The 14,394-nt window shown below is 46.2% G+C and overlaps 1 protein-coding gene across 2 annotated transcripts in view; it reads left to right on the top strand.

The window, feature by feature from the left end:
* The first annotated feature begins 3,605 nt into the window (after positions 1-3,605).
* ITGA9 (integrin subunit alpha 9) overlaps positions 3,606-14,394 on the top strand; it is a 226,437-nt gene continuing 215,648 nt past the window's right edge. For both annotated transcript variants that reach the window (XM_072853606.1, XM_072853607.1), the window contains exons 1-3: positions 3,606-3,924; positions 12,339-12,466; positions 13,736-13,842. In XM_072853606.1, the coding sequence (XP_072709707.1) occupies positions 3,752-3,924; positions 12,339-12,466; positions 13,736-13,842 (408 nt within the window). In that variant the 5' untranslated portion in view covers positions 3,606-3,751. The remainder of the gene's footprint in view (positions 3,925-12,338; positions 12,467-13,735; positions 13,843-14,394) is intronic.

Here is a 14,394-nt window from a genome sequence, read left to right on the forward strand (position 1 = left end):
CACTTCGATACAAATGCAAGGAAAGGCAAATGATTAGCATACCAAAAAGAGTGTCTTAAAATTAAGTAATGTATTGGTCAAAATAAGGAAAATGATTTTGAGTTCAATATGTGCAGCACAGGAGAAAAATTATATATATATATTAAAAAAAAAAAAAATCATGTGTGAAGTGGCTTTTTGGGAGGAGAAGCCTCCAGGAGGGAAACTGTCTGTTAACACTGTCTTGATGAGGCAGGTCTGTACACAATTGAATCTGTAAGCAACACAGACATGGGGCATTTGTTTTCTTTCTCTTTCCACAGTCAGAACATTACTGTGTTTGGGTTTTTTTTTCCTGAGCTCTACAATTCAAGTTATTAATTAAAAAGTATTGTCAAGGGTGCTGTTTCACTGATGGTCCTCAATTTACAGATAACTTTTATAATTTAAAACCTAATCTGGAGACTAAGCCCTGCCAAAATACAGCATGTTAAATTCCAGTTAAGTACTTAATTAATATAGGAGGGTGTAAACTACAAATTAGCCCTGTGGTGCAGGTATGGAGCCTCCCTAGATGATGCAAACATCAAGGTTCAAGCAGCAAGAACAAGGATATAGAAATGCAGATACAGCTATTCCTAGTTTGAATAGTTTCTTCACCAAGGGTGGGCATATGATTTAACGTGTTAGTCCTTGTTCTCAGCCCTTAGTTTTACCATCATATTCATTTAACAGTACATTATTATTATGCTTGTCGCTGCAGTTGATGCTTCCCATTGCTTTCGTAAATGACATGCCAGGATTTTATCAGCTAAACCTACACCATCGAGACAGGCGGTTTCTGTTTCTGCTCAGAATGACAAAATTCCCGTTGGATTAAAGGTTGTGAGATGACTTCAGTATTTGAATGCACAGTAAAAGAAAGAAATGGATGGAAGTGCAGTGTTCCTGGCCTTTCTCTGGATAGTCTTCCTTGCCAAGAATGGAGACCTAAAATTTTTTATGGACTCACACAGTTCCGTATTGTATCACTTCTAGTTGAAATCGGTCCTCCCGAAAGCGCTCTACAATGTGAGAGACAAGTGCTTCATTCACCTCCTCTAGCCGCTTTGCTTCCCTCCTCCCTCTGGGGATGGATGAACCTGTCGCTCCCTCCAGCGCGTCAGCTCACATTTCCCTTAACTTTGTCAGAGAGCTGTCTGAGCATCATTCAGTGCCTGGGTGATTAATTGAAAAGCCCCGTCACTTTCTTGCTTCCAAAGGCAGAGGATTTGGCTTGGTAGTGCTAATGGGATTGCATGTCATTTGTGGAATTTGCTTAATCACGGCATATTGACTTTCTGCCTAAATCAGATTACTTTTATCCATATTGATTGCACAGTTATAAAACCCGGTGAAAATCTTTTCATTAAATGTTATAAATATGCCTGCTAATACCATGTAAATGCCCCGTTGTTTTCACTCGGTGCTCTAATGAGCAAAGCAGTTCTTTCAATTTGATCATACACTAAAGGCTGAAGTTATTGATAAGTGACTTTTCCTTTTTATTTGATATTGAGCACTGTGCCACTTAGATTTAAGACTGGAAGATGTTCACTTCTCCATAACCCTGGACATACTTCCATGAAGAAAAGAAGACCCTTACTACCCTAACCTTTTTACAAGCCACCCTGGACAAGAACTTTAAATAATTATACCACCAGGTGGTATAATTATACCACCAGGCTTTACCCAGCAAATATAAAATACCTCAATGACTGGAAACCTCCCTTCCTCCATTGATTTTTTTCACCAGAAAATTCTGTAGTTATTACTTCTCTATTAAACTTGTCCCTGGAATATTCCTATGCTAACATCCACTTTCTGGCGTCACGGTCAACGTCAAAAATGGCAGTTTCTAAACAGCAATGTATACATATGGCACCAGGGCGCTTGCTCTGAGGGTGACGCTCAAGGGCAATGCTCATGAACAATCTCTTTACCTGACGAGGACGCTCCCCTGCAGAAACAGGCTATGTTCTTGGAAGAGCCACGTGGATATCATGAAACAGCTTACCATAAAACTCCCTGCTCGCCAAACACACAGCCTGATGGCCACAGTCAGCGCAAACCCTTTGCGGAAAATGATTAAACTTTTGCTGAGGGCTTCCTGTACTGAAAGACGATTTGACCTGCGACAGCCCTTCCCACACCAGCTTTCCAACAGCCCCAACATCCAGTGCTCTTCCCTGGAGATCACTGTCGTCCTCAGGAGCAAATTCCCCATGAACCCTCAGGTGTCAAACACACCAAGAATGTGCTTACGCCAGAAGTACCAGACCTGGCCGCCTATCTCCAGCTGCCTGCCAGAAGAAGCAGTTCCAGTCGTACTGGAGTTCCTGGCCCCTCTGCTCTTGTGTTTCCCAGGATCTGCTCTTCTTTTCCCAGTGCCCCTCCTCATGGATGAGGGCAGTACATGGAATTCAATAGCCAAAGCAAAGGCTGACAATAACAAATGAAACTCTCAATTACCTCTGGGAGAGCATTTATTCTCTGAGATCCTGGTCTTGATCCTCAAGAGGGATCTAAACACGATTTCTCATGAATCCTGAGCACTAAAATTTATCACTTTTTACTGAATAATAAAAGGATGGGCTCTATGGGCCCAAGGGTTTTCCAGCACAGAACTCCCCTCCCCTCCTCCTGCAGGGTGATATATCACCCTTGTCTTACCCACTGGAGGAAGCCATCTTCTTGCCTTTGCTCTTGCTCATCTTTGACTGATTATTTTTGCTCTAGAATACTCTAACTATTAAAATATTAGAGCAAATATTTTCAGCTTTTACTTAGCCACGGAGGTTGCCACTTCTTTTTCAGACCTGAAGGACTTACACCGGAAAACACGGGTCTGATTTTTCTTCCAAAGTACTTTCATTCCTGTTTCCCTGATAAAAGACACCGCCTCTCCTCACAGCTTCCTTTTTCCCAGGAAAATCTCCCGTTCATTTCAGCGTGACGCGAATCAGGCCCTTCTTCTGTCCCCCTGGACGTGAAGCGTTCCTCTCCACCTGCCCAATTCAAGCAGGGCTGGTGGCCCCAGTGAACGACGGCAGGCAGGACTGAGTCCCCCACCACCTTTCTGCCCCTCGGCTTTGTGACTTCCCCCCGCTCCCTCCAGGCCCTTGACGGCCATCGCTCCAGCAGTGCGGGCGCGGGCAGAACTGGAGCGACACGCCAGAGCGGGGGGCAGGTGGAAAAACGGGGTTAAGCCACAGCCGCAGGGCTGTTTCGCGGAAGAGGGGGATGCCGAGGGCTGGCGGCGGGGCCTCGCGGGACACCCACGGGTGCCGCGGCGGGAGGAGCCGGGTGGAAGAGGCGAGGACGCAGCCCTTGGCAGCGGGATGCCGGAGGGCGGCGCGGGGCGAGGAGGAGCCCGCCGTGACCCCGGCGGGGCCGCCGTTACGGGCGGGCGGCTGCTGCGGGGCGCGGCGGGGCGCGGCCCGGTGCCGCGGCGGGTCCCGCCCGCGGCCGCCAGGGGGCGCCGGCGGCGCGGGGCGGAGCGGCGCGGCGCGGCCGGGGCGCGCAGTCCCCGCGCGTCGCGGCGCGGGGCGCAGCGGAGCCGCGGCGGGGCCGGGCCGGGCCGTGCCGAGCCGAGCCGAGCCGCGGGGCGGGCACAAAAGCGCCGCGCCCGGCCGCGCCGCCTGGGAGTCGGCGCCGGGGGCAGCGCGGGCTCGGCGGGCCGGGGCTCAGCGCTCAGCGGCGCCGGACGGGCTGCTGCCCCGGGGCTCGCAGGATGCCGGCGCGGCGGCGCGGGGCGCGGGTGCTGTGGGCGCTGCGGGCGCTGCTGTGGGCGGCCCTGGCGCGCTGCTACAACGTGGACGTGGGTCGCCCCGTGGTTTTCCAGGGCCCCAACGGCTCCTTCTTCGGGTACTCGGTGCTGCAGCACTACCACGACAGCACGCGGTGGTGAGTAGCGCGGACCCTGCGCGCCCGGGGGCGGTGAAGCCGCGGGGCGCGGAGGGCGGCGGCGGGGCTAGCGCTGCCGGGGCATCCCCCGCGGCAGCCGCCTCTCCCGCAGCCGGGGAGCGGGACCCGAGCCCCCCTCGCAAGGGCGGGCAGCGACGGGGCGCCTCCGCCCCGGCTGCGGGGGCTCTTCCCGCCCCGTCGTGCGGGTGCGGTGGAGGCAGCGCTGTGGCTCCGCGCCCCTTCAGCCCGGGGGGTTCACCCTGATGTAAACCGGGGTCCCCCTCGCCGGGCGGTGTTTTAACACGGGGGTGACTTTCCCGGGCTGGCAACCGGCGCCCGGCATCGGGAACTCGCTGTCCTCAAGCGCCATCGGTGCCTCGGCCGGCGGGTGGGCGCTTTGCGTGGCCCCGCTCCCTTGCGGGAAATATTTAGCAGCTCCTCTCCTTGACAGAAAACGCATGGGGTATGAAAGATGATAGGTCATGCCGTGTTAAACGGGAAAAAAATTTTAGCAGCGGTAAGCCGCAGCGGGAGCGGTACGTTCGGCGTTGGCGGTGCTGATCTGCCCGTGCTCCGCCGGGCGAGGGAGAAAATCCCTCCGGTGACCGGAGAGACGTTCCCAAGTCAGGCGGCGTTCGTCTCCTCTGTGTGCCCGCTCTCGGCCTGAGGGACCATAGAGGAAATGTCTGTGTAACTTTTAGAAAAACCAAATAATGAACGATGATAGAAAGTTTGTCTACATCTCAAAAAATTATGCAAACTGGCAAGCTGCTTCTTTTTCCCATTGAGTGAAAAGAGCCTTGGAGCATAGTCTGTCTCTCTCTTGTCTGGGTCAGAGGCTCTTTGTTAGAATTAAAACTGATTTCTCTTAATTGGACCTAGCTGATGTCATCTGGTGCACTCCTAATGTGACTAGGAGCCACCGCTGCCAATAAATGTCCACAAAGCGTGTCTTTATCTTTTACACTTAGATATGGCCCGATTACTCAGCTGTTGATGTTGGAACTGTGGTGCACTGTGATATAAATAAATGTATTCATGTCGGCGTCCAGTTCTTTAAAAATGAATTTCTTTCACACCCTTTACTTCACAAGTAGTTGTGTGCTCTGCTGTTCTGCATAGTGGCTTTCACGGAGCATTCATTTTTAAGGACTTATCAGAAGACTTCATAGAGGAAAAGCACTCGGGGAGAAGAAAAGCTCTCAGTTTAAAGCAACGCTTAACTTGGGGCAGGAACCAACAAAGGATGCAAAGGCTGAAAGCGACTTGTATTCACCACAAATTGCTGGGGATTCACCGTGGTGTGAATGAAATGCTGATCTAGTGGGGTACGGTGGGATGAAAATGATACATATAATTTGTTGCTCCTTGTGTAGGTGTCTATCATTCTGATCGATAACACAAATTACCTTCAGGTAGCACCTGCTGGTGTGGTTTTTTTGGAAGGGGAGGTGGACTAGGGAGGAGAGTCTCCTAGATATCCCACTTTGTTTGGAAACGATGCTGGACTAGCAGTGTTGGGCATCCATCTGAAGGCAGGCGTCTGTAAGAAGTCTGGTGCTCGAAAGTACAAACTCCAGTTTTCTGAAAATGGAGCTTCTTCATAGAGCCTTGGCTATGGCACCCAGAAAAAAAAAAAGAAAAGTATCTAAGATCATGAAGTGTTTTTGAATAAATAAATTGCTAGCCCTAACACCCAGAAGGGTTAACAGCAGCTTAATATGGTCAGCATCAGCACTGTCAAAAATCATGAGGGTGGGATTGTCACCACTGATGGGAAAGCTCCTCTTTTCATTGTGGAACCGGGGAGTTTGTTTTCAGGGGTGCTTCAAAATCCTGTGCCCAACAGAGGCTGGGATAACAAGTTTGGGAGATACGTTTTTTACACTCTCCTTGATTCTAGTTTGCTGGCTGCAGTTGTGCTCTTAAAGTATGCATGCATCCTAGAGGTCAAGGGACAGCAACGAATCTCTCTGCTCTTAAAGGCTCTGCAGCCTTCTTCCAGTTTTGTGAACATGCCATCCCCTGTACTGGATGGGCATATTCTGAGTGCAAGCACATTTTTTTGCATACAGCAACATAATATCAATTTTAAGCATTTAACATATTTCTTCTGGAAAGCTTGAAAGATCTGGCCAATCTTCCTTGACATTGAGACCATCAAAGGGCTGAACCCTTGTCAGTGGCCTTAGCTACACCCACTTCAACTGGGCATAAAGGCTTCCAGTATTATATAGTACTATTTTAAAACCGTATTTATGCTCTACCATACTATACTGTACTATACATCCCTTTAGAGCATAAAGTCTCTGATTTTAAGTTTAAACTGATTACCAGTTGCAGGTTATTGAAATACAAGATACAGTCCCAGTTTACTGGATGAGTGCAGAGGGAAATGCGTAGTAGAACTCATGTCGTTTTTCAGATTTGTCAGGTTTTTGTGTGTGAAGCTTTTGTGTGCAAGCTGTAGAGCTGTTTCCTTAACTGGCTTGCTGATTTACTGGGTGATTTTTAATTTATTTTTTTTTCCCTTCTGTTTCAAATGTGATACTCTGGGGAAAGGCTGAAGTCTGTTATAAGGAATATGTAGTAAAAATGTTTTCTATTCATCCCACTGTAGCATATAGCTCCTCTTAATAGTCATAGGGTTATTGTTTGGTTTTGTGTGTCAGTTTTCTTCTTATCTTTGTAGCTTTTATATAGCCAAAGAAGAGTTATGATTTCAGTTTTCTCGTGTCTGTTTGGCCTATACACTACAGTGGGCAGTAGTTAAGATAAGTTAACTTTAGACAGTGAGCCTGCAAAAATGTGAGTGATCATATCTGAGGCTGGTAGGGCTCCTGCCTATCTAAAATTATTTAATGTGTCAATGTGCTCTCAAGCATTTGAAAGCATTGTCATGATAGTTCAGGGCTTCTTGCTCTTTTTGCCTGAGGGCCCAATATTCACCTAATGTACTTCTGATCATGAGAGCTTCTTAGATGAAGTGCGTTAGTCTCAGTAGCTTGTCCATGGGCTGGTGTAGGTGTACTTACGTGTGCGCACATATGTGTGTGTATATCTGTGTGTGTGTATATATATGTCTGTGTGTGTATATATATAGTCACTGATTTGTATTAAAATGGTATCTGTAATGGCCAGGTCTTCAGTGTTTCAGCTGTTTGTTTTCCAACACCACAAAGACACCCGTCTATATTATCTACCATAGGCCTTCAGGTTTCCAGTAATCCGATTCAGGTTTTGGTGATTCTTGGGGATTTATATGAACTAAATATTCTTGCAGGAGGAAAGAAAGGGGGGGATATTTGGTTTGAAACATTACGTCAGATAAATGTGAATAGGCAGGTTGCTACCCAGGCTTTGACACAGAAATCATAGTGGAATATGGGTATTCAGCCTCCACTACAATAGTGGAGTAAGTCAGTGCCTTTGACCTGTCTGAAATAGTTAATTGCAACTATGCTTCCGTTTAGGAGTTGTTTTTGCACAATTTTTTATCTGAAAAAAAGTTTGTCATCACAGATGTGCTGAGGTTATTGTATTTCTGACAATGTCTGCTTTTCCTTCCTTAAGCGGGTTTTATGGCTGTAAATCTTGAAAGGCTTACCCAGTTCCCCATCATTGCCATTTTCAGCCGAGTAAGGAACCAGGTGGCTGCTTGCATTTGGAGCAGAGACAAGCTGTAGTGCTTCTGTTCTCTGGATATAATTTTGAAGCTTGGAGTAAAGACACAAAAAGCGACCAAGAATGTTGCTTTCTCTGCTTTCCTTCAGACAGTTTAAAAAGAAACAAATGTCAATTTTTTTCCCCAATAAAAAATGTTAATAATGTGACATCTCTGATCGTTCTTTTTTAAAATAAGACGTTACTTTATCTCTCTCCTTTCCCTTCCCTATGCCCCCTTCTTGCTGACACCCCCAAATCCCTCAGCAAGTCCAGGGTAACAACTTTATCCTTTCTGGCAACATGATCTGGCACGAAAAAGTAATGGAGTCAGTTTAGTTGCATAGTATCCTGCTGTGAGTTTTACAATAAGGAATGAGTCTGGTTTCTGTGCTGTTGCTTCATTCCTTTGGCCCTGCCCTTCATCGGATTGTGCTGCTGCTGAAATAATGAAGGCTGTTCTGCACCTCAGGCTGATGGATACGTGTCATTAGTGCATGATGTACTTTTGTGCAACGAGAAGGAAGATGTGGAAGCAAACTGACCCCGTGGAGATGTGGGTATTGTGTTAATGATGCTGTGTTGCATAAACGATGCAGGTGCTGCCATGGCATTTCAGGGAACCTGGGCTTCCTGTTGTTTGTCACAGGTCATCCATCTGCTGCCCAAATAACAGCCTTCCTGCTTCTCACTCTGCACGTAATGGATGAACCACTGTTTTTTTTTTATTTCGAGGGCTTAGCAAGTGACAGAGACCTTTCTGATGAGAAGAAACTCAACTGGGATATACTGGTATTGCACCCTCCTCTGGTGCTGCTTTTGAAATCAGCTGTGGTATGTGAGGATATTTAAAGACTTTTTTCACTGCCACTTAACATTGCAGGGAGGTGAGGTACCTACACTCCCCAGTCCTTGAGCTGTGGTTGCCTAATCTCTGCTGGCATGCTGTAGGCTCATGCTTAATGTGCTTGGCATCTCTCCATGCCTTCGGTCAGCTCGACACTTTCGTTCACTGTTCCTTCTGCTAAATGCAGCACTTAATTTCCAAATCTGTATGTCCCGAGGGTCAATCACCAGTGAAGTGATAGTTACTGTTCTGCAGAAAGTACTTGTAAGGAGGTGTGGATTTCCCTGTGGCCAAGAAAGCTTCTTGTCATCCATTAATATTGGCTGCTGTGGCTCCTGCAATGTGATGGTTTCTGGCCACGCAGCTGTGTAGCTGTCTCCATACAGATGACACTGTTTGTCCTTGATCATGCGAGTATGAATGCAAGAAGAGAAGGTTAAATGGCCTCCCTGCTTACTGCTCCTCATGTTGGTTTAGACCCCAATACTTTGCTCACAGAGCCAGTGGGATGTGGCTAATTCTTACAGATTTCTGTGCACGTCAAGCAAAAGTGACCCTAAAATGGCCCCAAACCTCACTCCTACTGCCCTTGGTTCTCTTCCATAGAAAGTAATCTCTTTCTCTTGATGGGTTTCCCCTTCAAGGTGTCTTCATGTAGCTACTCACAAATATCCTAGGGGCTTCCTGCAGAGTATTATGGTTGTGGTGAGAACCTGCACTCGTCAATAACCTCTGCAAAGAGTACTGCCCACATCATAAGCCTTTTGGAAAAAGGCTGGTGAACTGCTGGTGCTTGCTTGCTGACAACCCAAGTAGTCCTATAGCAGCACTGGAAAACTGTACCACAAAATTAGGCTATTTTAAATGAGAGCTGGTTTAATAGGAATATGTTGGAAGGTTGCCTGATAATAGCAAGAGGACAGGGTTGCACTTCTGCTGGCTCTTTATGTATCTTCCGTGTTTATGCCAGGCAAGACTCCACAGCACTGAAATGCAAGAAGACTGTATTAGACTCTAAGGCTTTGTTTTGAAATGTATTTCTGTTTTGATATGGTACCAGAGAAAAACACCTTCTCTGGTTGCAGCGTTGTTTCATAGAAATTGCAAAAGATTTCAAAGGTGTTTTAATACATAGGGGAGATGCAAAACAGGCATTTGTTTTGCTTGATGAGTCCCAAAATATTCAGATGCAAATGAGTCTTCTATCCAGGTCCGCTGAAAAGTCTCGTGACAGTTACATAGGTGACATTCTTCCAACAGTTAAGCTGTTACGTACAGAAACTAATGAAAAAGTAAAGGACTCTCTTCTTGACAAAGGAAATATTCCAGTCTCAAACCTTTGAATAAAACTGAAGTAAGTGGTATATGGCAAATACCAACTTGACCAACCAAAAAGCATATGAACCAACAGAAAACCTCCCATTTTCCTGAAGGTAACCGTCTCAGGGCATGGGTGGGCATGGGTCATGCCAGGCGGAACAGGAGATCTGCAAAGGTTTCACCTGCTGGAGTCTAGGTGCAAGAGTGAAAGAATGAGACAAGATCCTAAGATGACATAGTGTGTGATGTAGGTGAAATATCAAATTTGAATGTATAGACATTCAGGACAATCCAAAATAGATTTGCTTTTGGCACATGTCACCAGTTGCCTCTACTGGCTGCTTCCTTCTGCTCAGTCCACAGGAAGAAACGGCAACAGACGTTTTCTTTTTGAAAGGTATATTTGCTCAAGACAGCAATATTATCTGTGCCAGTAGCCTACTCAAATCATTAATTAGCAATTTTTCCCATTCAGCTTTTTAAAGAGAGCTGAAGAGTCTTTGTGATTTAGGCTCCTTCATCTCCATCTTGCATTCTGCAACCCAAGGTATGTTGTGCACTAATTGCTGCACATAATCATATTTACTTTTCTTAGGTTAGAGCAAAGCTTCTTTTAAACTGGAGGTGAATGTGGCCTACATTATCTTATTGTTATAACAGGTCATAGAAACAGTTTCTTGCCATTTGCAATTTGAACTCGTAACTCTTTAAGCCAGTAATATCCCCCCTTATTTATTTTTGTTAGACCTCATGAATGTCAATAAGTGAATGACATGCATTCATCGCCTGTGTAAGTGAAATGATTGGCATTTGATTTTCTGCCTGCCGCCTGCCTAGTGGGATTTCCATTTGGAGCTATTATTTCAGCCTCCTTTGCGCTCGCTCCCCAATGTGTGCAGGCTTTGTAGTTTTTAGCAACTTAAGTATTTTGGACATTAATTCTTCTCACTTGTGAAAACATGATGTGCATTGTAGAGTGCAGCCCCATCAAACTTCTCCAAATGATAGAGCTTAGCTCATGAAACTTTGGAGAAAATGGTCACTTAGTGTAGAGGCTTCTCTTCTTTTTGTGAATGTATTTCCAAGTGCCACAGGACAGTTTTGTCGCATTCCGCATCCAGGGCAGTGAGGAGGGAGTGGAGACGTGCTGCTGTTTGGTATAGACCAGGCTCTGATGCTGGACCAGCTCTTCCAGGTGGCTCAGGTTGACCCTGGATGTGCACGCCTTGCGCCTCGGGTCTGCTTGTGTTTACTGGGATAGTGATGATGGGTGGTGGTTGGTGATGGAACTTTAAATTAGAGGATGAAGGAGAAGTTGTTTAAAACAGGGAAAGCTTCCATTTTAGGGCTTGCGCTGGGCTGTCCATCTGTGCTGTGGGTGGGCTGTGTATGCGGATTGACTTAGCGCTGGTAGCTCTTTATCCCTTTAGTGGGTAAACCCAGAACAGTGCCTCCTTGGTCAGCTGCTGCCTTCCAAGCAGCAGGCCAGCTCCGTGCATGCGCATGCTGGAGGCGCAGTCTTTGAGACAGTCACCCTTAGTTCCAGCCCTGGGCTTAACTTCAGTGAGGATTTTGTTATATGCAGAAGCTCTGCCCTACCTCACAGTGCAAGGGTATTGGCAGAACTGATACTAAACTACCTGGTGCTCCCCACTGCCCTCCCTGGAGCTGCCTTCCTCCTGCTTAACCTCCCTCCTCACCCTCATGTGCCTAGATCTGGACTCACAACCAGGTGAGAAAGATTGTTCCTTTAATGAGGACGCGGTGAAAAGGCTCCCTTAATACTTGTGCTTCCCCTGTAATCCTCCTCAAAAAGCATCTCTTAGGGCATGAGCAGCTGCCAGCTTGTTAAACAGTTAACTGGATTGTAACACAAGTGATTAAAAAGTGCTCATCATCTTTCAAGGGTACATTAAGGAGTGCTATGGTCAGAGCTTCTGTATTGGTGCTCCCCAGAGACACTAGCTCTCATGTCAGATAAATAGCCTAGGTACAGTCTTCACAGCCTTAGTGATAAACGTTGGTTGATAGTAACGCATTGTGGAAGAGATGTGCTCCTGTGTTGTTGGTTGGGTGTTTTTCTTGGTGTTTTTTTAAGCTCTAGTTCCATAAAGTGTTCTGAGAATGGGGTGCCTCAACTTTCTAAACAAGCTTATTAATCTTTGGCTGGCTAGCAAGCATGCAGGTTCAGATTTCATCCGCTTGTGGGTGTGTGTATTAGCTCCTGTGGGTTCTTGGATTGATAGTGATGTAGTTAAAACTGAGGAAAAATGGATCCAGCTGCTGTTGTCTGTCCTAATACTTTCCTAAATGCTTTTGGGGGTGGGGGGTGTGTTACAATCCTAATGGACATTTAACTTGTTAAAGTATTTGTGACTTCACTGGGGAAAAATGCCTTTATTGTATGTGTTGTTTTCCGTTTGTGAGTCAAAGTCATCATTTTGCAAGGTTGCTGGAGAAAGTGCTTTTGCTGAGGAAGCTCTGGCAATGTGAACCTTGCTGTTGTGGGTTTTTTTTTGTTTTTTTTTTTTTTATTTATTTTCTCCTGAAATTAATCACTTGTTGCTTTGCTTTTGATTTCCAGGGTCTTGGTTGGTGCTCCCAAGGCAGAATCTAAATACAGCACCTCTGTTCAGTCCCCAGGAGCAGTGTTTAAATGTCGAGTCCATACCAATCCTGACAGAAGATGCACAGAACTGGATATGGGTCGAGGTAGGTAGTTATGATGCTTGGGTGAAAGAAGGGGGGAGCCAAAAAAACCCCATACCCCAAATAGCTAGCAATCCTTCTGACAGCTTCAAAGAGGCCCCAGGACATTGAGAGGGATTCATCAGCCTCTCCTGATGGATTTTGAGCACTGGTAGCAAAGGTGTCATATTCTCTTCAGCATTATGAAATAGCATCCCCCCTGGTGCTGGTGTCCTCCCAGTGGCCCTGCTTGCTCTCTCCAGCGAGTACCCAGGCAAAGGTGGGTTTTTCCCTGCTTACCCTAAGCCGCTGTCTTTTCTCCACCTGCTTCAGTGTGACCTTGCAGCATGTCGGTGGGCATGTGAGCGGTTGGAAGTGCTGCTGCCTCCTCCAGGCAGTGCTGAAATAAGGGTGCGTGGGATGACCCCAGGTGGTGGGCCTGTGATGTGCGGTGTTATTAGCATCGTGGTGATCTGTAGGTTCCCTCGTAATACAGCAAATCATTCCTTGGGTTTGCCTCATGTGCTAAAGGAAATAAGTTTCTCAGTGAGAGCCATAATTGTACACTATTGCACGTGATCAGGATCAACTTTGGTTTCTCTGATGTACTGTCTGAATCGGGGGAAGGTGGAGTCCTAAAGTAAGGCTCTGATCTAAAACCTTGTGCTGGATTCTGATGGAGAAAATTGCAGCCTTTTAATATTTTGGTTTTCTTGGTGACATGCTTGTTATTGCTTTCTGTGCCTATAAAAAAGGCACGTTAGTATAGTTCATCTTTTCATGACTGAGTCAAGCAGAATTTATTTTTATGAAGCTTACATGTATTAAAACAGTGTTTTGGCCAAGTTTGATTTGTCCTGCTACTGTAATGTAAACTGTCTCTCATGGATTCGTGAATACTGCCTGACAGGACTAAAGATTTAGGCCTCAATTTTTTAAGTGCCCCAGATCTCATTTTCAAGAGTAATTTTTGCATTGATTGCATTCTGCAGGCAATCTCGCATCTCTCCCATTCACTTCAGTTAGATGGTTTATTCAAGTAGAGCTGTGGACGTGCTGTAATAGCTGCTGGCTGTTTGGGACAGGGTCTGTCCTCTGCTATGTATGATGCCTAGTAAGAGTGAGAGCATCGCCCTGATTAACACATACAAGAACTAATAATCAGGATGAAAGGGAAAAGAAAAGCACTGTCAGGCAGATGTTTGATGGGCAATCTCTTTTCTTGTAGGGATTCTTGGTGGGTATTTAAAACTCATTTCTCCTTGCCTTGCTGCCTTTCCCCTCTTTCTGTAGGCAATTCTCGGGGCACGCTCTGTGGAAAGACCTGCAAAGAAGACAGAGATGATGAATGGATGGGCGTGAGCCTGGCTAGACAGCCAAAGGCTGGTGGAAGTGTGCTGGTAAGTCCACTCTTTTCTTTGATCTCATTAAAACCGTTGCTGCTGTCTGACTCTAATGCTAAACATGTCAGGATTAATGTGTTTGGCAGTGACTGACGGAGTCCAGCTTTACAGGCAGCAAATTCTGTAGTCCCTTCCTTCAAGCGGAAGGAAAAGTGAGCCCCAGCCAGAAAGCTTTATTTATAGAAGGAGGACTTCAAAGCCGTCACACCTGACTTGTGTCACCCAAGGGCTTCCTCCTAAATCTGAGGGATTAAATCTTTGAACAGAATAAATAGAACTTTGTCTGGGAGGTATCTGCTAGTTTGTTCTTCTTGTCGTTTGTCTGCATTTATGTAGGGAATATGTATGCATCCATTTTTCCTGAGCGTTATGTATTGCGTGTCAGAATTTACCATGAAAAATGTAAGATGAGTCTTTGTGGTGATATTTTTTCTTTATGTATATTAATTTTCCATTAACAAGGCAGAAGAGTTGAGAGTAGAGATTCCTTACTTGTGTGTGGGTGGCCTTGTTGTCTTTGATATGGTTACCATGCAAATAGACAGGTCA

This window comes from Ciconia boyciana, chromosome 2, assembly GCF_034638445.1.
Source record: "Ciconia boyciana chromosome 2, ASM3463844v1, whole genome shotgun sequence".
Taxonomy (NCBI): domain Eukaryota; kingdom Metazoa; phylum Chordata; class Aves; order Ciconiiformes; family Ciconiidae; genus Ciconia; species Ciconia boyciana.